The 20676-nt window shown below is 40.0% G+C and overlaps 2 protein-coding genes across 2 annotated transcripts; one reads left to right on the top strand and one right to left on the bottom strand.

The window, feature by feature from the left end:
- Positions 1-1405: 1405 nt before the first annotated feature.
- On the bottom strand, positions 1406-3929 carry rbp4 (retinol binding protein 4, plasma). The gene is made up of 6 exons (XM_085360752.1): positions 3847-3929; positions 3462-3564; positions 3215-3351; positions 2997-3103; positions 2233-2445; positions 1406-1986 (listed from the first exon to the last, which is right to left on the bottom strand). Exons 2-6 carry the CDS (start codon positions 3561-3563, stop codon positions 1949-1951), a joined length of 597 nt encoding a protein of 198 aa, XP_085216878.1. The 5' UTR covers position 3564; positions 3847-3929; the 3' UTR covers positions 1406-1948.
- Positions 3930-10357: 6428 nt separating this feature from the next.
- Positions 10358-19239, top strand: pde6c (phosphodiesterase 6C, cGMP-specific, cone, alpha prime). The gene is made up of 22 exons (XM_085360751.1): positions 10358-10825; positions 11415-11567; positions 12422-12511; positions 12652-12792; positions 12887-12961; positions 13078-13142; positions 14017-14083; positions 14312-14359; positions 14452-14601; positions 14858-15001; positions 15321-15386; positions 15506-15661; positions 16163-16270; positions 16367-16476; positions 16558-16645; positions 16737-16837; positions 16971-17078; positions 17237-17300; positions 17610-17684; positions 17810-17893; positions 18956-19109; positions 19199-19239. The coding sequence occupies exons 1-22, from the start codon at positions 10358-10360 to the stop codon at positions 19237-19239; spliced, it is 2556 nt and encodes an 851-aa protein (XP_085216877.1).
- The last annotated feature ends 1437 nt before the right edge of the window (positions 19240-20676 follow it).

Here is a 20676-nt window from a genome sequence, read left to right as displayed (position 1 = left end):
CTGATGAAACGGCTAAACACACACTTTCTAAACTCCTCTTCTTTTCCCTCCATCATCATCGGCAGCAGTAGTCGTGTTTCTTTTTGCCTGGCTTTATGCGAAAGTGTTATGTTACCTAATTAGCCATGTGTTTTCGGTTATGTCAGTGATGTTTGTGCAATTGCTAAAGCATTTCTCTGTTTAACGTGTAAACAGCTGTGTAAAGTATCCCAAACCATGACCAAGTTTTTATTTGCCTGAACTGAACCAGACTTAAAATGTACAGCAGTCGGGAGCTTATCTAGTCACATGTGGGTGGTTGTCCCTGTATTCTTTCCTGTTCAAGTGAAGCTCACTTCCATCTCCACCTTGACTTTTCAAGCCTGCGGCTATTTAAAGCTGGAATTAGATTGCATGAGTTAATTCCTTGTACTAAACTATTTAAGGCAGGGATTACCAAAGGTCCTCCCGGTAGGGGAAAAAGAGGTTAAGGTGTCTATTCTCGCAGCCTTGGCAGTGTGACCAGTTGACATGAAACGAACACTGCTGTGCATCTTATATGTGGTTGTTTTTATTTGGGCTAGCTCTCATAGAAGATCCAAGAGTCCAACTTTTATCAATAAGTTTACCTGTTTTTTGTTTTTGTTTTTTTGTTTTTTTGTTTTAAACCTGATTTATTTCAATCATGTACACCAAAGTAGTTTTGCCATGATCTGTACTGTACTGTACAAAAAATGTGCAATAAAGATGTAAATCTCTTCCCAGCACATCTTCCCCTGTTTAGTTTTTCTTTCTTTTATTTAGTTGTTGATATTTTGGAGGGGTTCATATCAATCTATACAACAAGATCAGTTGTTTTCCAGGCAAACTTTAACCTATGCAAATGTCAGCTAGCATGTTGCTATTTTGCATGTACAGTGTTCACAAAGCTTATCGGCTAAAGCAGGGATTCTTGTGTTATTTCTTTTTATGGCAACTTCACTTGCAGAAGCATAAAGAAGTTCACATCCCATGCTTACTAATTTAGCAATTCGTACCCATTTACAAAAAAAAAAAAAAAAGATGGTAGCATCATTTTCTTGTTTTCCACAAAAATCATATTAAATAAACTGATGTTCACCACTGATCAGAATGTGCAGTATGTGTAAATTATAAATATATTTTCCCACTTTTCCATGCTACTTGCTTAACAAACATGTAAGAAGCCATAGCTAGAAGCTTAATTTGTACCATTGTGTTTTTCCCCTTTTGCTTTGTTTTCTTGTAGCGCAATTATAAAAGATTTAAAAAAGCAAAAAATTCTACTTGGCTGTACTTTTGATGTGTTTTGTCTGACAGAATCCAAAAGCAACGACACGAATTCATTATTTGCGATCCAGGAACGTAGATAAATATTTAAAGGGCAATAAAGAATGAAGTGAGCCACAGTGGTATGAATGTTTTATTTCAAAAACTGGATCAAGAAGCAAACGTCATATGAAGAAGAAACAACTTAACTGCTCTTTTATGACCCTATAAATATATAGCACATGAGCTAATGTGTATCTGTGTATGTATAGTTAAAAAACTATATCTCCTCGAGGACTACAAGATACTGTGCATTCATTAGAACACTGAACCAGTGTTTTCTTTATAATAAACATAGTGGTTCTTACCCAGAGCTGCAGTACTGCTAAAAATCCAGGTTAACAGATAATTGTTTGTCACATTGAGAGAGAGCTGATTGGCTGATTGCATAATTCTGTCATTCTGATTGTTTGTTTGTTTTAATGGTACTCATGAGGGAATATAGGAAGAGAACAATAACAACCATCTTTCCTTTTAATTTGAGATTGCAGCTATATAAATGTGGCTGTTCATAGTTCAATTTTGGTTCATTTTTAAAGAAGAATGTGCTGCTTTTTTATAATAGAGATGGAGACAGAAGAGGTGACTAAGCAGTGGGATTCAATCCAAGATCAGCAAAGTGTCACTGTGGGTCAAGAGATGTGCCACTCTCACAGAAGCCTGCAACACAAGGGAGATAAGTAGCATTATTAACTATATGGTAGCTTAAACATCTTCTGCATGCGTTAGTACTGAGCATTTTATTTTCCTATATTTCTGAAAATATTGGCAATATAGGCCGGGCAGACACTGACCACAAGAATTTTCACCTTTTAATTTAGTCAATTATTCACTTGGTCTTTTACCCTATTGAATGACGGACTGATAAAAGCCACAGATCAAAGAATCAAAGCATAGTCAACTCACCGGTGTGTGCAACCCGTCTGTATTTACCCAACAGACAGAGGTCTGTCTTCTTCTGGAGGACAACTGGCTGGTCTTCTGGCCTTAGGCCAGTTGAGTGACGAGAGAATATGAAGGAGTACCCATCTAGGCAAGTGCCATCAGCGTCCACTAGTCTGCAGGAGTAGTGGACTGCGTAGTTGTCATAGTCAGTGTCAATAACCCAGTGGTCATCATCTAAGAGCACGGAGAGTGTGGAGGAGAGGTTACTTTTGCAAAACCATTCATTTACAAATTTTCAACTTACATACTGAGAAAAACAAAAAACAACAAAGAAAGTATGAAGCCAAAATAACAGAAAAAAAAATATATATATATGTATATTTTTTCACTTAAAAAAACATTAAAGTAATATTAATAATACAGCTGTTTGATCCAGTGGTGGATACTGATGTTTTAGTGATTGCATCCCGTGTCTAAAATTATTACTTAACCTCCTTTTTCTTTAATAACACAGTAAATACATAGTCATACCCCCTGACGTTAAAATTGAACTCAACAAAACACTATTCATTTTCCAGTGTCCGGGGTCACGAATTAAGTGCAGCAGTTGATAATTATGTTATATTATCAGTTGGCTTAAGGTCAAAACCCCCTTGGTGGTGACTATCAAGTAACAATTACAGTGTCTGGTCGTTCATTGTTGAAAGGATTTCTTTTTAAAGTCTGAACAAAGACAAATTTGATTCAACATGAAAGTTAAAGGTGCTTTTCACTTCATAACTTACTTCCTGTCTGCAAGTAGGATGCAGCTCCCCAATACTTCATCTTAAACTTTGCAGGGTCAGCAGTCTCCTCGAATGTGGCAAACATGTGGGCACACATCTCCCAGTTGCTAGAGGTCAAACAGAGAGAATAAGTCATTACAAAAAATGCGAGACAAAAAAAATCTCATATTGCAAATTGCACACGTTCAAAGCAAAAGCCTCCACAGAACAGAGCCTACTTGAGGATGATGACTCTGCCTTGGGCGGTGGCAGTCATTTTGCCATCTTCTTCAATATTTATCTGGGCTATGACGTTATCAAGCAAGAACAGGCCTTCTGGATCCTTCTTCCCTACAGCATACCATGTCCCTGCATACTACGAGTAGAAGAACACATTAAAGAAAAATCACGGTGGAATAGTACTACTCAGAAATTATGTAAAACATTTTTTTTAAATAACAACGTAGTTAATATTTTTCAACTCACCCTAGTTTTGTCGAAATTCTGCATGACGTTGATGTTGGCTACCTGGCAGTCCTGTGCCCAGGACAGTGCCAGGAGAGAGAGGGCTACAACGTACCGAAGCATTCTACCTCCGAGGAAAGAAGAAGAGAAAGAAGGCACAGACCACAGACAGTTAGAGAAAAAAAGGAGGCATAATGGAGAACAACAACAGAAATACAGACATGCACACTGCACTGCAAGTCCTCAAGACGAGCAGAATGTGATGAAACTCCAAAAAGTACTTCCACAGGGCTACAATAGTGTTTAAAAAATAAAACCAATACCAGAAAAAATGATATATCTTTAAATATTTGACTGAAAATGTAAAAGCAAAACCCCCCAAAAAACAATCCATGTGAGTGTGTACCTTGATACCACAAAGACTCCAAAGAAATCCTCTGATTTTCAGTCTGGACTGGCCTTAAATACAGCTGGCCAGTATTACATAATAACTTCTGGAGACCCAGAGCGCCCCTGCTTTCCCCACAGCGAGTTTGCCTTCCATTGGACAAACATTTACATAACCGCAGACCCCACTCCTATTGATTTATGTGTTCTGCACATTTGGTGGACCACCCCTCCCAATCTCCACCACAATATCTGTTTTTTCACTTATTGCTAAAGGATTCCTATTTTTATCAATGCAATGACTGGTAGAACCAGAAAGATCGGATCTACATGTATATCTTTTTTTGAGGGGGGAGGGTTCTTTCTGTATTTGCCAAAGAAATCATAAAACACGCTTTGACCAGCATCTGTGTTATTGCATCAGTTGTTTTCATCTTCCAGCTCCGTGTTTGTGTAACTGGAGCTCAGAGTCCACGCTCGGCAGAAAATAATCAATGCGAAAGAAAGGTGATTACGTCTTTTCTAAAAGCAAAGTCTGAAGTTTCAAACGGAGGTCAATAATGATAGGAACTGTTAGCACAACATATATGGAAGCTGATCTTTATGTATTTTAACCTTTGGGATTAATCCATGTCAATGAAATCCAGAGCGCTTAATGCTGTCGATCATAGCTGAACACAAAAGAAGCTTATCGATCAGTTCTTGTGCTGAAGAAAGTGGATCGTGCTCGATTGCCATCAGGCATGAACAATGTTTCCCAAATGTTTCACGCTTGCATTATTTTGTTTTTTTGAAAGGTTTGCACAGTTAAAATACACTTTGGCATAAAAAAAGAAATACCTACTCTACTCTCTAAGACAGGTCTGTTTTTCGTCTGCTGGGGCTTTTTCTTTTAAATACATCGATGCTGTTGTTTTTCACTAAGATCGTAAAACCGGTCTTCTGAGAGCTCAGCTGAATAAAGAAGAGCAAAAGTGAAGCCAAACATCTGCAGATTGCATAACCAAAGAGCTGGCCAGCTGAAAAACAGGGCAATCACTCTTGAGTAGAAATAATAGCTCCTGGAATTTGGCCAGAGGTGCTGTAACATTTCACAGTTGTGAACGCTGGCCAAGAAGCTATATACATTGCACTGCCAGATTTGTCTGTGCGTTAAACATTTATTGTGTGCTGGTGAATAGGAATGTAGTGCTTGAAGTAAGAGCGAGTTTCTTTTTTCTCATGGAAAAGTAAGTTAGTAAAAATCCCTGTATAAAATTGGAACTTGAGTAAAACACCTCATGGCTACATCCACAGTCCCCATCTGAACTTTGGAGCTTTGAAGAGGGCAAAAGCACTGAACACGCGCCGATTGAATTTGGGTAGAGTAGTATGTCCCCTTGTAACATAATCCAATCAAATTCCACCCCTACCTGTGCCCTTAAGGGCCAAAATGTAGGACTGACAATGTCAAGATGTATTGGATATACATTGTACAGATTTGATCACGATTAAATGATTAGGAGTGCAATTTGCAAATCTCATCTCATCTTATCCAAACAGATCAATCATTCACAAGGATCCATTAAGTGCAGTGGTTTTTAATCATTAATCGACCTATTTAGCAAAATGCTTACAACTTTCTTATGTTCCAATTACTGGCATTCATAATTATTTTATAGTATCTTTTTTTTAATTGCTGTCTTTTCTGTTATTATTCTATTCCTCTACATATGTACAGAATTCACCTGCTTGCTGCTACTACTGCACATTCACCTAATGTATATACTATATATATAATGTTCTTCCTCTACCACCCCCACCCCCACCCCCCATTTTTGCACATGTCGAGGAGCGTGTGTTATACTTGTATAACTATGCATGTGACAAATAAAGAACCTTGAAGCTTGAACCTATGTAAGCGTATAAAGGATACTGAGCACAGAGACTGAAGAAGTCACTCGGATGAGTGACGAAACATTTCTCCCACTGAAAACGCTACGTCCAGATGTACATAATCAACCTTTTGGGATATATAAAGGATAGTGCACGTGGGGGTTGGGGGGAGAGGACACATTGTGTAACCAAGGTAAAACAAGTTCACATCTGTGAAGCTTAAGGTCCAAAAACACAATGATGTCAAACAGTGAATGAATAATTATCAACACAAATCGGCTGTCTGCATTATTTATAAAATCATTCTGATTTTGCTACAAATTCTGTTCATGATTTATTTGTTATTGGTAATGTTACCATATGTGGACATTAACAAAAGGTAATAGTTAGTGTTACATTAAGAATATCATCTATGTGTGATATCATTAGGGTCTTTAGAAGTGGTAGTAAAAACACTCCATGATCACGATATGCAGTTATGGTATCCACATTTTATTAACATCAAGAATCTAATGTTAACCATGCCCCAGATTGTATGGAGATAGCACATAGACACATATAAACATACAAGCCAATAGTCTGAGGAGTGAAAATGTGTCTGTAAAATAACAATATGACCTGGACTTTGGGCACAATTTGGCTGAAGACTCTGTATAAGATCCTTGTATGTAATTTTGATTAAATTCAAACTAATACTGTTTCGTTCTCTTGACACACAATGGATTCCACAAGCTCATGGGTCCTTTGGCTAGATGAGCTAATAATAAAATAAAAGCTGTGACAAATTCAGGACTCCTGAAGATACCTGGTGTTAATCAAAACTGATTTAACTTTGACAGTGTGACTTCATGTGTGACAGCTGAGCTGCCTGGTGTGTGCATAATTTGCCATGGCCGATCCTTTTCTAAATATAGGTTTATGTTTAATAGAGGGCATGGTTAGCACCAATGGATGAAGAACATTGAGAAGATCCTGGATGTGAATCCATTGAGCTGCCAGGTGGGTTTTCTGTTTGGCATTTGCGTGTTCTCTCTGTACCTGTGTGGGTTCTCTCCAGGTTCTCCAGCTTCCTCCCACAGTCCAAAACATGCTGTAGGTGTGAGTGCTTTTCTGTCTCTCTGTGTTAGCCCTTATGATAGATGGGCAACTTGTCAAAGGTGTACACCACCTTTCGCCCTATGACATCTGGGATAGGCTCCAGCCAAGATGCAAACCTGAACTGACTAAAAAGACGGATGGCTTTAATAGATAAAAATGTGCTTAAATGATAATCCGCTGGCAATGCATACTGCCATGTCACGAAGAATGACTCCTTTAAACACAACTTTACCTCCTCATTGATATCCTACTACTATCAGAAAGATCAAAAAGATTTGTTACAGTAGCATGCACTGCACATAAAAACATCTCCTTCTGTTTGCTAGTATGCATGGATCATGTAAAAGTAACAAACAAACACCTAAGTAGTGTGTGCTTATTAATCAAAGGTGAAAAAATCTTACAAAAAAGGAAATAAAAGAAAGGATAATGAATAAAATGAGGGCATATTTGAAAGAAAAAGTATATTAGACTGGCAAATTTGGTGTCTTTGTATCCAGAAAGAAACAATTCCTAATAATGCTTATGCACCTGAGGCCTGTACTAGCTAGCTGCTTTCCGTCCGTGCTGGTGGGCAGATAAAGTGCAATGGTTAGAAAATTTGTGTTTGGACATGTTTGATCTCACAGTGCTTCGTCTAATAAATGTGCAAATACATTCCGACAGGACCTGAATTATGTTGGTATCAAATGTTCAGCTACTGAACTACTACTGAATGAATGGAATTGCAGAGAGATCAAAATAACTGGTCCTTTTGTCCATAGTGTCATATCCTGAAAAGTACTCAAAACACACAAAATATAATAAAAATGTTTTTTATATATTTGTAGAAAACACATATGAATACACAACCAAGAAAATACCCATCTGATAGCTGATTTTCTGTCTGTCTGTCCTTCCTCCTCCACACACTAGAAGCCAACCACCTCCTCCCGCTGTGAAATTGACTAGTCTAATTTATTTCCACAAACCCTGCTAAATCCGCACGCCCACACACACACCTTTTGTAGTTCTCACTTTTGATAGGCTTGTCTCCTTAATCCTTACAGCAGAAACAAAAAAATAAATAAATAAGTAGAAAAAAAAATGGGACACTCCTTTTCTCAAAGACCTGCCAGCAGCTAACCAGACAGTGGCGTTCGGTTAATAATAGCCAGCCATGGTTGTTTTGTACCCATCCAAGTTCAGCTAATTGACCAATTTCCAGTTCCAGCACTGATGCCTCCACGAAGGTTTCATTAGAGCGCAGGTAGGCTGCCCACACACTGTGAGCTTTAAATAGACGATTATGGCCAGGGACACAATCGCTGCCAGAGACTGATGCTATTTAAGTAAACTACTTCCTCCACTGTAGCAGCAACCACAATAACACAACAGTGACAAACCTAAAGCAAGGTTGGCTCGCTAGGAAAGCCCTCAATTTAATTCATAACTACAGTTAACAGTGACTGCACATTAGCCTGTAGCAGGGATTCCCAAAGTGTGGGCCGGGCTCCTGGTGGACTGCAGAAAAACATAAATTTAGTTCAAAACTGCTTACTCAGTATGCACCGTTACATATTTACATAAATGTATTTATTTATATAAAAAGTGAATTAAAACTGGTAATTGGAGATGTTTAGTTTTTGATATTACTCATTACTCTGACCTAGATTTATTGGAGTTTGTGTCCCAGTGGTGAGTGGTTCATGCATTGGGTAGTATAGCTGGGCAGATCTATTTAAATATTGATAGTATCAATACCGATGCAGGTATTGGTAGTAGTGATACTAGCACAATAGTATCAATCAATATAATAGGATACCAGTCTCTATCCTATTATTTCAGGATGTAGGCCACTGAGTTGTGTTGAATTAATTATTTTATTTGGAAATTACAATAATATACCTCAAACACTCACTATGAAAAATGACCCAAAGTGCTTAAGAGACAAAACCAAAAAACTCCCAACCCAAAAAACACAGTTTCAAAATATAATAAGCACCGAAAAAGCTGTTTTGTTGTGTTAACTAATTGTTGTGGAAAGTAAAAGTCACATTGATTTGATGGTCATTTAAAATGTGTTCAAAATGTGCGAACTGCTGATGATTCATGTAATAGATCATAACACAGTTACACAAGCTGCCTTTTGAAGTTAAAGGTTTTACTATCAGTATTGATATCAGCAATACTGGCTCTGCATTTGCTTGGTGTTGCATTGATATCAACATTACTACTGGGTAGCACTAGCCAGTAATTTATAGCCAACAGTCTGTGTTGTTTATGCTTATTAAATAATATTTTCAAGGTAAAACATCACTTTGTCTTGTATTTTGATTAGAGTGAAGATTTAAGATTGAGTGGGCCCCATGAGAGTTTGTGGTTTTTGAGTGGGCCACAGCACTCTTGATGTGACTTGATCTGACTGTTTTTTGTTGTCTCTGTATCATCATAGGGTCTATATCTCAAAGCACCTTGAGGTGAGACGGTTGTAGTAATTTGGTGCCGTATAAATAAAACTGAATTTGGGAATGGCTTGCCTGTAGGTTGGTGGAGGAAGTGATAGAATACTGCTGTGTATCTCGTAGAAAGCTACTTTCAGCTGCTCGCTGTCACACGGGGTCACCACAGCATGCAGCTCTGCTTGTTTTGTTTTGGCAGAGTTGGACGCCGGATGCCCTTCCTGACACAACCCCACAGGGGATTTGTGTCTCAGGCTGGAATCAAACCAGCAACCTTTCACCTGTTTGCTGAATGTGTAAACCACTAGACGATGGATCCTCACTGATGTGACTCTTATATACAGCTAGAAATGAATATTAGGGCAAAAAAAACACTTATTTTGGGGGCAAATTTTTAGTTGGGGTGCTGGCCAGCTATTTAATCCCCCTACAGCTGCAGGGATGCAAGTATCAACCAATTTCATGGCAGCTATTTTTAACCGAATCAGATAAATACAGGTAACAGCATCTTACTAAGACGTTAATGAAGCTTCTGTCCTATTGAACCGCAGGGGATAAATTAGCATTATTGGTAACACCTGTGTTGCTATTTCCTGTCCTAAAGGTAACTAAGGTCTGTGGACTTTAGTTTCTCGCGAAAATGCCTGACACCCTGTTTCTTCAGTGACAGCTCCCTTTTGTTATTCTTTACCTCTCCACCATGCCCAGTCTGACATCTGACCTGACAACAATCTGTTTCTCCTCCCTCCAGCTTCACATAGCAAGGATTGCCCAATATAAAATGATCAGGCTGGGATTTGCGGCCTAAGGACGCTTAAAGCAGGAGGTTTAATGTCATGACGTCACGTTAATTAGCGCCACTTTGATCCTTTCAGCCTCTTAGCCGCACTCTGCCCTGTTCTGTCTGTCGGTTGCCACGAGATGCGTTACTCCGTTTGGGGACCGCGGAGGAGGATGCACAGAGGCTCAAACGGACACTATTGATCCATCCACCCCTGCAGGCCCCAGCACAGCTCCTACCCTCCAGCTTGGCACTTTTTTCCCTGCAGGTGATGCTTTTTTAAAAGAAACAAAAACAAAAAAGGGGGGGACTGTGGCATAAAAAAGAAAGAAAAAATGGCAGACAAGGATAGTGTGGAAAAATATCTGGAAAACAACCCGCAGTTTGCAAAAGAGTACTTTGATAAGAAGCTGCGCGCTGAAGCTCTCACCGCCGCCTTTTCGGCCAACGTGGACATCAAAGACACCGCTTCGTTCAAGGATGTTAACGCCGTGCTAGAATCCGCCATCATTTTCGAGCTCGTCAAGGAGCTGCAGAAGCCGGAGAACATGGAGCAGGCCCTCCACAAAGTGCTGCAGAGAGTGGCCCTCATCATACAGGCTGACAGGCTCAGTTACTACATGTGTCGAGGCAGAAACGGAATACTTGAGCTCGCCACCAGCCTCTTTGACGTGACTCCGACTTCCAAGTATGAGGCTAACCTGGTCGATCCGCAGACCGAAATCGTATTTCCTCTGGATCTCGGTGTTGTCGGTTTTACCGCCACCTCCAAAAAAACGCAGAATGTTCCTGATGTGTCAAAGGTGAGGAGTTGTGACGTTTTGTGCTAAAATAAATAAACAAAACAAACTCAAAGAAAAAGTAATAATCTAGGTTAAAAATAAATAAATAATAACAATAATGACTAAATAAAATATTTTTTTCTTTTTTTTAAATAAAGGCTTTCATACAGAAATCAGCTACTATATAAAAGAGGCAATATCATAGTTTGTATCTATTTCCTACATTTATATTCATCTTCCCTGTATTATTTATATTTAATAAGGGTCCTGCTATAGTAAATACCGAAATAAGCTAATAACAGAGAGGAAACATATATTTTTCACATATTTTTCACATCGTGCCATGTTTTTTCTAAACCAGGTAAATATCAGAATTATTTGTCATGTGTCTGCATCTACTGCAAAAATGTGCCTGCAGCACTGATTGTTTTCATCTTCTAACTGAAGACAGTTACTAATTATATAAAAATGTAATGTAGTTGTTTGTTTGAAAATGAAAGGTTTTGGTAGTTGATGAACATATGAAAATTTCACGGCCTTTGTAGTTTCAAATAAATAGTTTGGTTTAATAAGACGTGCTGAAAGTTATTTGCTTTTTCTCTCCCCTCAGAATAAAAACTTCTCTGACTTCGTGGACAAACAGACTGGATACAAGACCAAATGCATGATGACCTTCCCTCTGATGGCTGAAAAAGAGTGCCTTGGAGTCGTCATGGCGCTAAACAAAATAGGAGCAGAGCATTTCACTCCAGAAGATGAGGCGGTAAGGATACAAGCTTAAGTGTGTGTGTATATATATATATATATATATATATATATATACATACATATATATGGGTTTATCCCTAATGGCTTTCAGCGTGTGGCATTACATAATGTTATTAGAGTGTCATCAAACGATTATTACGCCCTCTTTGTCTTAACGTCTAAACTGCATCTTATTTGGCAGTAATTGTGTTAAACACATGCATAGTTGCTCTTCTTTTACTTCTTTTACTGCGCTCAAGCCGTTTGAACTGTGCAGCTAAATAAAGGTTATTGGCGTAATTACATCTTACCAGTGGGGTGCAAAACACTTCAATTATGTCAGTGGGAGCCAATCAGACCTGAGTGACTCGGTGCGATTGCTTTCGAGCACTAACGTTTAAGTAAGGCATAAAGATTTAAGTATGATTCTGTTATCTCTGTAGTCTGCATCAGAGACCATTCACTACTGCCTCTGAAGCCATACGCTCACAATGAGGTACAATTACTGGAAGATTAAACTGGGTCAGAAGGAAATTGTGGTTTTTTTACAGACTCTTGGGAGTCTGGCGATAGTGTCTGGTAACAGTGATGATTTTCAGAAGGAGAGAATTGGTTGATGATGTGCAGGGCAAAGCCTTTAACTCCTAAGATGAAAATCTTGCACCATACAAAAGTAATTTCCAGCATTTAAGAAAAAAAAACCCACACACTTAGGATCAAAGTGAAATGAGATTTCACCTGCTTTCTATCATATTATTCCTACACAGTTACCGTTATACGCAAAATCGTGTTGCGAAGTTGCACTGTAGCAGTAAAGGTTCTCATGTGTCACAGCTTTGAACCTGCTGTCTAATCTGATTTGGTCCTTAGCTCTTCCACAAGTACATGAACTTTGCTCAAGTCGTCGCCCTGCAGCACTACACAGCCTACATGTGGAATGTGGAATCCAGGAGAAGTCAGGTAAACCCAACTGTGCCGTGTGTTCAGTCTAAAATCACTGATGATTCTGTCTCCTTTAAAATCTGTATTTAAAGAAAAAACAAAAACAAGCATTTCCCCCACATGCTTTCCTGCATTCACGTTTTTACTTCTGACTTTAGGTGCTGCTCTGGTCAGCCAGTAAAGTGTTTGAGGAGTTGACAGACATTGAGAGACAGTTCCACAAAGCACTGTACACCGTAAGGACCTATCTACAGTGTGAAAGATACTCAGTCTGTCTGTTGGACATGACCAAAGAGAAGGTTGGTTTTGCAGAATTGATTCAGTTATGCAGTTAGGTAGCTGCACACATAAATAACCCGATGCAGTCATTTCCTGGGTTTTATTTTCCTCCAGGAATTTTATGATGAATGGCCGGTGAAACTTGGAGATGTGGAACCTTATAAAGGACCCAAAACACCAGACGGCAGGGTAAGACTTTCATTTATATCTTCATTAAATCAGCTCTCTTTTTCCATGTGGCATTTTTACCTAATTACATTTTTTTTTGCAAAGATCATCATCAAGATCATTTGCTTTTTGTACAGGAAGTCAACTTTTACAAGATCATTGACTACCTCCTGGAAGGCAAAGAAGAAATCAAAGTCATACCGTGAGCAACACCGGCTACATACAAATGCACTCAAACATTTCATTTCAATATACAACATAAAAGCCAAAGTGCACTTCCCAAAACCGCTGACTTTAAGTAAGTAATTTTCTGCTCTTTATCACTTCTTCTCCTTCCCGCCTGTCAGCTCTGGCATCACTACATTACCCAAAATGAATAATAAAAAAAAATAAAGTCACTAACGAGGAGCCTATAGAGAGTTTAAAGAGCTCGTCTTGGCACAGCAGTGCGTTAGGATCATGATATTCATTTGTAATTTAATTAGTAATTTAACAACAAGTCAAACTACTAATTAAATTGAGTACAATTACTTTAATAAACAATTTGATTACATGTGAATTGTCCTGGTAATTGTGTTACATAAGTGCAAACTACAACTTTAAATCGACTGGAATCTGGTCAAATAAAACTTACTTGAGTCAGTTTACCACAAGAATGAATTATTTTAAGAAATAAACATTTCATTTTTATATTTCAGTTGCATTTTACTCAAAACTATTACCTCATGTTTATGGGAGCAAATAATTTTTTTGCGAGTATGTGTCCTTGACTTGTAATTGAGAACATTATAAATTTGAGAGGCTATATTTTTCAAAATAAAAGTCCTAGCTAGTCCATGTACAAAATGGTCAAAATTGCAGGTAGTCAGTACATTTTAAAATAGATGAAGCAGTCACGCTTGCCCACAACATTAATCTTCTATTTAGATAAGAAGTAATTCTGGGGGGGGGTCTGATGAATGTTATTTGAAGACTAACAAGAAGGTGTATATGAGTAAGTCTGCTTTGAAAGAGTGCCCACTGTTTAATATGTGTCTCACTCAAATTCACCTTGCTGCGTGTGCTTCTTTTTGCAGTGGTCCCCCAGCCGATCACTGGGCTTTGGTTAGCGGCCTACCAACCTATGTGGCAGAGAATGGCTTTGTAAGTACATTTTCTTTTTAGCTGAATTACCAAAACGAGCAAAGAATGAAAGTAACCTGTGTACCCAACAACAACTGATGCGGTCTGATTAAAAACCAGTTGTGCATATAACCGGTGCATTTATGTGGAATACAATCTGCAAACTTTAAAGGCCACATGCAACAATCAAAGATAGATTGATTAAAACTGTTGATACATGTGAAAATATTTTTTTGTGACTGCTTGCAGATTTGCAACATGATGAATGTGGCTGCAGACGACTACTTCACTTTCCAGGTGCGGGACTTTTTCCTCTCTTTGTGCTTGGATGGTTAATGCACATTACACGAAAACATAAAACGTATAAAACACATCGCCGTGTCTTTCAGAAAGAGGCTGTGGACGAGACGGGGTTTGTCATCAAAAACGTCCTGTCGCTGCCCATCGTCAACAAGAAGGAAGAAATCGTGGGCATCGCCACGTTCTTCAACAGGAAAGACGGCAAACCGTTCGATGAACATGACGAACAGATCACTGAGGTTGGCGTCCTCTCTCACCCTCGCTGTGACCCTCACACACAATGTCATGTTGTTGTTTGTATGTAAATCTTTAGCACTCCTTCTCTGTAGCAGAAAACTGCATGAATTTGCATGTTGGCTGTATTACTACGCATATATTACACGAGGGAAAGTGTTTTTACAGGAGTTTGATGTAAATCAGGGTTATGCGGGGTCACAGCTCAGTAGATCCTGCTTCTTTTTTCTCATGCTTTCTTGATCTCGTTGTTTGCACCAGGCCCTGACACAGTTCCTCGGCTGGTCAGTGCTGAACTGTGACACCTATGACAAGCTGAACCGTATGGAGTGGAGGAAGGATATCGCCCAGGAGATGCTCATGTACCAGACCAGATGTACCACGGATGAGCTGCAGTCCATTCTGGTTAGCGTCACCTTGCCTTTTTCTTTCCCGAAACTTACCTCTGACCTCTCCGCATTTGTTCGAGAAGCAATTTAAGCAGGGATTTAAAGTAGTCAAAAGGTAATGCACTGTGAAAAGCTTATTGAGTAGCAGTCCTACATTACCAGCTATTAGGGAACTGATAGGAGGTCTAATGGATGATATATCCACTTGGCAAGAGAAGATTTGACAAGAGTTTACAAGGGTACTTCTGGGAGTACTTGTCTGAAATCTCTGAAAGTATAACATAACATGCAATGTAAATGTCAGCTGAAATGCTTGTTCTCTCGTTTACAACCAGAACACCAAGGAGAAGTTTGATGCTGATCCTGAAGACTGCGACCAGAAAGAGATGTACAAACTGTTGGTGAGCTGCTCATCAGTCAATCGTTTCATTTAGTTTGAACCAAAATAAAGTTGGTCCACAAGAAAGACACTGTAAGCATTTCAGGGAATAAGCCACGCATGTCATGTGTTTCTGTTCAGAGGGCAAACATCCCGGTGGCAGACAACGTCAACGGCGAGAATCTGTACCTGTTCTCCTTCAGCGACTTCCCCGTGACCGAGTTCGACCTCATCAAAGCCGGCATTCGCATGTTCTTCGAACTCGGAGTCGTCGAGAAGTTTAAAGTTCCCGCAGAAGTGAGTCCTATAATCAGACGCTTGCTTTGATAAACCTGTTCAAACAAGACGCGCTCGAACTGCTCTCCCAGTTCTTTTATCATTTCTCGACGTGGCGTTCTTGTCCTTAAATGCTCCCGAAGCAAAGTTCTGATGCAAACATAAAGATGATCATCATGTTCCAAATCCTTTGGAACTTAAAACTGCTGCTATTTTATTAATAATGAGAGAAGAGACGAGCCTTGGGGACACAGAATGTTCGTGCCATCATCTGTGAATCTTTTTTGGCAACAGGCAAGCTGCCATGGCTCTGTTTCACTGGGAACAAAGAAGTGGATGCGATCCTTAATTAGACTGTCGAAGCGTGCCATGCTGTACTGCAGTTACAAATATGAGTGATTCTCTGTAGTGCTGTAGGGCAAGAGTTGCTTTCCTTAGGCATGAAAAGAAAGTGCACCAGCTATACAATTTCCTCTCCTTTTTGCTTTGTTTTTAAATCCGAACCCTCCCTTTCCCCCTCAGACACTGACCAGGTGGATGTACACCGTGAGGAAGGGTTATCGTGCCATTACCTACCACAACTGGAGGCACGGTTTCAACGTAGGCCACACTATGTTCTGCCTGCTGCAGGTAAGGCCTGCACAACATCCAGTTCTTGCTACATAGATTAAGCACAAGCCTTTTAAACTTTTCTAAGCTCTTATTTGACTCTTTCTTCTACTACAGACAGGAAAGCTAAGGAAATACTACACTGATCTCGATGCCTTTGCCATGGTGGCCGCTGCTTTCTGCCATGATATCGACCACAGAGGAACCAACAACCTCTACCAGACAAAGCAAGTCAAACCGACTCTTTTATGATCGTGTTTGGCAATATATGGACCAGTGTCTAAACTGTCTCTTTTTTCCCCCTGTAGGAGTTCATCTCCTCTGGCCAGACTTCATGGCTCCTCCATCATGGAGAGACACCATTTGGAGTACAGCAAGACTCTAATGGGGGAGGAGGTACGACATTTTTTCTTGTCCAGTAATTTCAGTTGTGATATTTAAAAAGGAAAAACACACGCGTTTGATCACTATTTATGATCTCCCGCAGAGCTTGAACATCTTCTGCAACCTCCAGAAGCGTCAGTTTGAGAATGTGCAGCACTTGTTCGACGTCTGCATCATCGCCACAGATCTGGCGCTTTACTTCAAGTAGGTTTGCTGCAGATCGGCCGTTTTGCAGCCACAGTTAATGCGAGACGTAAAACAACGGCTAGTCGAAGACGTGATCGCAAAAGCTGTAAAAAAGCAGCCCAGTTGATGTGACCTGTTTCTCTCCACACAGAAAGAGAACCATGTTCCAAAACATCGTGAATGCCACGGAGCCAATGACAGACGAAAAAGAGGCCACGGCTTTTGTTTCCAACAACCCCATCAGGAAGGAAATCGTCATGTATGTAAACTGATTTAACGTGCTGAGAAAAGTCTGTCAAGTTGATTTTAGAAAGATGAGATTTCTGAGACAGCAGGCCACGGCAAATCATCAGCGTGTTGCACGTCCTGTTTTTTTTTCTTTGTCCCTCTGACTGTGTGTTTGTCTCACACCTTCAGGGCCATGATGATGACAGGTTGTGACTTGTCAGCCATCACCAAGCCGTGGGAGGTACAGAGCAAGGTGGGTGACCTTTGCAGCGCTGACATGGCCTGATTTCAAAATGTCAGGTGAAGTTCACAAGAAAATAAAAACTCTCACTAATACGGGAAGAAATAAGCTATTTGTGTTATTCTGTTTGATATCAGTAAAAAAGTTCCATATTTATAGCTGCTAGAAGACATCCTGACCTGAGCCGGTGAAATCCCATGTGTAGTTTGAAGAGTACTGAAAATAACTCGACGCGCTCATGCTGTACTTCCGCCACTGCGTGCCTTTGATTTCCCTGCATCATCACGCTTTGTTCTGTTTGTCGCCCTGTTTTGTCTGCAGGTGGCTCTGATGGTGGCTGCTGAGTTCTGGGAACAGGGCGATTTGGAGAAAAGTGTTTTGGACCAGCAACCAATTGTAAGAGCCGCACCCCCTCCTGTGGCTTTCTTCTTGTCCGTTCACGTTTTGGTTTGTTTTTTAGCATTACAGAGCAACTGTTTGACCCTCTTTCACCTGAAAACTCTTCCTCTTGTCTCTCTCAGCCCATGATGGACAGAAACTGTGCCGAACAGCTCCCCAAGATGCAGTGTGGTTTCATCGACTTTGTGTGCTCATTTGTGTACAAGGTGAAAACTTTTTTTTTTTTTTACACTGTGCCGCCGTGCCAAAAGATGACTAGTGGAGGCTGGTAGTGAAACAGACAAGAAAGGAAGTCTGGTCTATGTTGCAGTAGTTTATCTGTATTTTTAAACAAGCGCTAATACTACTGCAACTGTGTAATCCTACTGTGAGGGGCCTTTAAGAAAGGCAGAGCCAAACAAAAATAACTTAGCACAGTCATTAATTTTACTCGGAGCCTTTATAGTGTTTCCAAGGCAATAATATTTATTTTCAAGCCCTCCTGAACAGCTCGATGAAAAGCCAGGTGTAAGTGTTCCCATATTTCATAAATAATAATTAGAACAGAGAGGACTCTGTGGTGATAAAGTTGAACACCAAAACGATACACCAAAACGTCACTGCACAGCGCAGGAGCAAAAACATTGGTGCCGATTGCAAACTGGCAATTTCACACGCAGTGTCATTATTAGCTTTACAGAAAGCAGCACAGCAGCATCAACCATCTTAGGTTGTGTAACAGGATGTATTGAGATTACCAGTTGAGCCCAGAAGGCCAGCTACACGACAGGTGAAGAAATTTAAAGAAACTACAGGACCTTTGGGGACACCGTGCTGGTGTGGTTTGGGTCTGTTTGTCCACAGAGAAGAGACACAGGCATGTTCTGAGTGATCACCTTTGGGATTTTTCCTAATCATGGCACAAAGAAACAAAGGACTCTGTCTGTACCTGATCAGTAAATTTATAGCAGGCGTCCTTCAAATACCCAGCATGCTTTCTGGTTCTGACTTTAAGCCCAGCCATTTCTTTCTCGGTTCAAGTTTGGGCACCAGTTCTACATCACTGGAAAGCGTGTATAAGTAATTAGTGTTGCTGTTAATTTGTCACCAGATGGTATTTACACTAGAATAAACACATAGGCTACATCCATGAATCTGCTGTCCTTGCAGGCCGGTGCTGTAAGAGGCAGAACATATTAGTGCAAGAGGGGGGAAAAAACTGCATTCTTCCAGTTATTATATAACATAAGTAACACATACTTACATTTCATTTGTTTTTCTTTTCCCAGGAATTCTCAAGGTTCCACAAAGAGATCCAGCCTATGTTTGACGGCCTGAACAATAACAGGGCACACTGGAACGAGCTGGCTGAAGTATACAACGCGAAGATGAAGGCCATTGAGGATGAGAAGAAGAAACTAGAAGAAGAGGAAGCCAAGAAAGGTAAGAATATCTTTGTGCGATCATTAATCTGTTGGCTCGACAGAAGAGTTCATCTTTCTTTTTTCTTTTTTTCTTCTTTGTATATTTAGGTGGCGAAGGAGGGAAATCAAAGACGTGCACCATCTGTTAAGTTCCACCAGTGCTTGGATCTGAACTGAAACAGTCTGTTTAGGACTAATCTAGACAACACTAGTCTTTCCTGGTCTGAAAGCTCATCTCATCGAAGCTTTTTCCTCGGTGTGGTCTCGCCTACACCGCTATAGTTCTGGTTATTCGCTGTTTCATTCATGTAGTCCGGTCCAGCCCTGTATGGTCTAGTCTGGTTCTGTGTAGCCTGCCAGGTCTGGTCTGCACTGCAGTTTGGAATAGACCCACCTAACCTTTTCTTCAAGGAGGGAAGAGTCAGAGACTTCACCGTGAAACCTGGAAGAGAAGCTGTTCGACTTTGAAAGACACGTTTCTCCTTCCTGCTGAACAATGCTGTGGACATTTTTAAAGAAAAATCATACTGTCGCAAAAATTCCTTAGCGTTAACCAAAAATATTTCTGACATGTTTTAAAAGTGTGGCTGGAAGGAAAAACTAGTTATGTGTAGTTCAGATAGGGTGCAGCGTGTGGGGTGTACACATGCCAGAGCATGTACAGTGCTGCAGTAGACAATTCAGAGAGCGCTCCTGTTGGCAGTCAGTTAACACGCAGTATATTTTGATACTGTAGGTCGCACAACGCACTTAGCTGCTGCTATTTTGACAGTGGCAGACGTGATAAAGTGAGGGTAATGTAACGTCATGGCTACGGACCTGAGGAAAGGGGCTAAAGGGAATGTGTGAAATGAATTCCTTCACATTAAGAGTAGGAAAGCTGCAATCTGAGGGATCTGTTAATGCTTTAGTGGTGAAAAGCAAGGAATGCATGTAATAGTGAGAAACGCACTGTCTTGAAATAAAGACCGATGTCTCTTACCTCAAAAGGCACTAAGAAGCTGTGTGAAGGTGTTTGTATTTTAATATGCAACTATATCTATATATACTTATATTTTTTTTTGATTATTTGAGTATTTTGTACTTGGACTGTCTTGGAAGGAGGATGGAGGGGAGCTTTGAAAGAGGACAAATTATCACTAGAATCACATCCAGACGTCGAGTCTGTGTTTTGAACTTTATCGTCAGCTTTGATGAATTCCTCTGAGCTGCGCTGAACTGGGAAAAGACACAATTTTACTACACGGGTATTAAGATTGAACTTACAATTTCTTATCGATTCCATTTAAAAGTCTTTTTAAATGTGAATGATTTCACATGTTTATAGTTTATGGCATAGGAATTGTAAAATGTAAATTGTATAAACTTATTGAAGGTTGTAAAGGCAACTTTTGCTTCTTGTAAGCAGGCGAGCGTTGCAGTAGATCTACCTCTTCTGTAAGAGGATTTGATTGCCTGCCAGTGTTTGCGATCCACACAGCTTTAAATAACCGTCTTACTGAGGAGGTAAAAAAAAAAGGCTTATCATATATATGTGCAGAGACTTGTTTTTGTGAAGATGCAGCTAGAGCATCATTGATTGTACG

This window comes from Diplotaxodon limnothrissa, linkage group LG8 (genome assembly GCF_057381915.1).
Source record: "Diplotaxodon limnothrissa isolate DT_005_m linkage group LG8, D_limnothrissa_male_GT1.1, whole genome shotgun sequence".
Taxonomy (NCBI): Eukaryota; Metazoa; Chordata; class Actinopteri; order Cichliformes; family Cichlidae; genus Diplotaxodon; species Diplotaxodon limnothrissa.
This window is presented reverse-complemented; position numbering and strand designations above follow the sequence as displayed.

Coding starts and splice junctions, on each gene's coding strand:
- rbp4 (XM_085360752.1), bottom strand. CDS start 3,563: ATGCTTCGGTACGTTGTAGCCCTCTCTCTCCTGGCACTGTCCTGGGCA. Junction 3,104..3,214: donor GGCAGAGTCATCATCCTCAA/GTAGGCTCTGTT, acceptor TTTGACCTCTAG/CAACTGGGAGATGTGTGCCC. Junction 2,446..2,996: donor ATCCTACTTGCAGACAGGAA/GTAAGTTATGAA, acceptor CCGTGCTCTTAG/ATGATGACCACTGGGTTATT.
- pde6c (XM_085360751.1), top strand. CDS start 10,358: ATGGCAGACAAGGATAGTGTGGAAAAATATCTGGAAAACAACCCGCAG. Junction 14,360..14,451: donor ACGACTACTTCACTTTCCAG/GTGCGGGACTTT, acceptor CGTGTCTTTCAG/AAAGAGGCTGTGGACGAGAC. Junction 15,387..15,505: donor AAGAGATGTACAAACTGTTG/GTGAGCTGCTCA, acceptor GTTTCTGTTCAG/AGGGCAAACATCCCGGTGGC.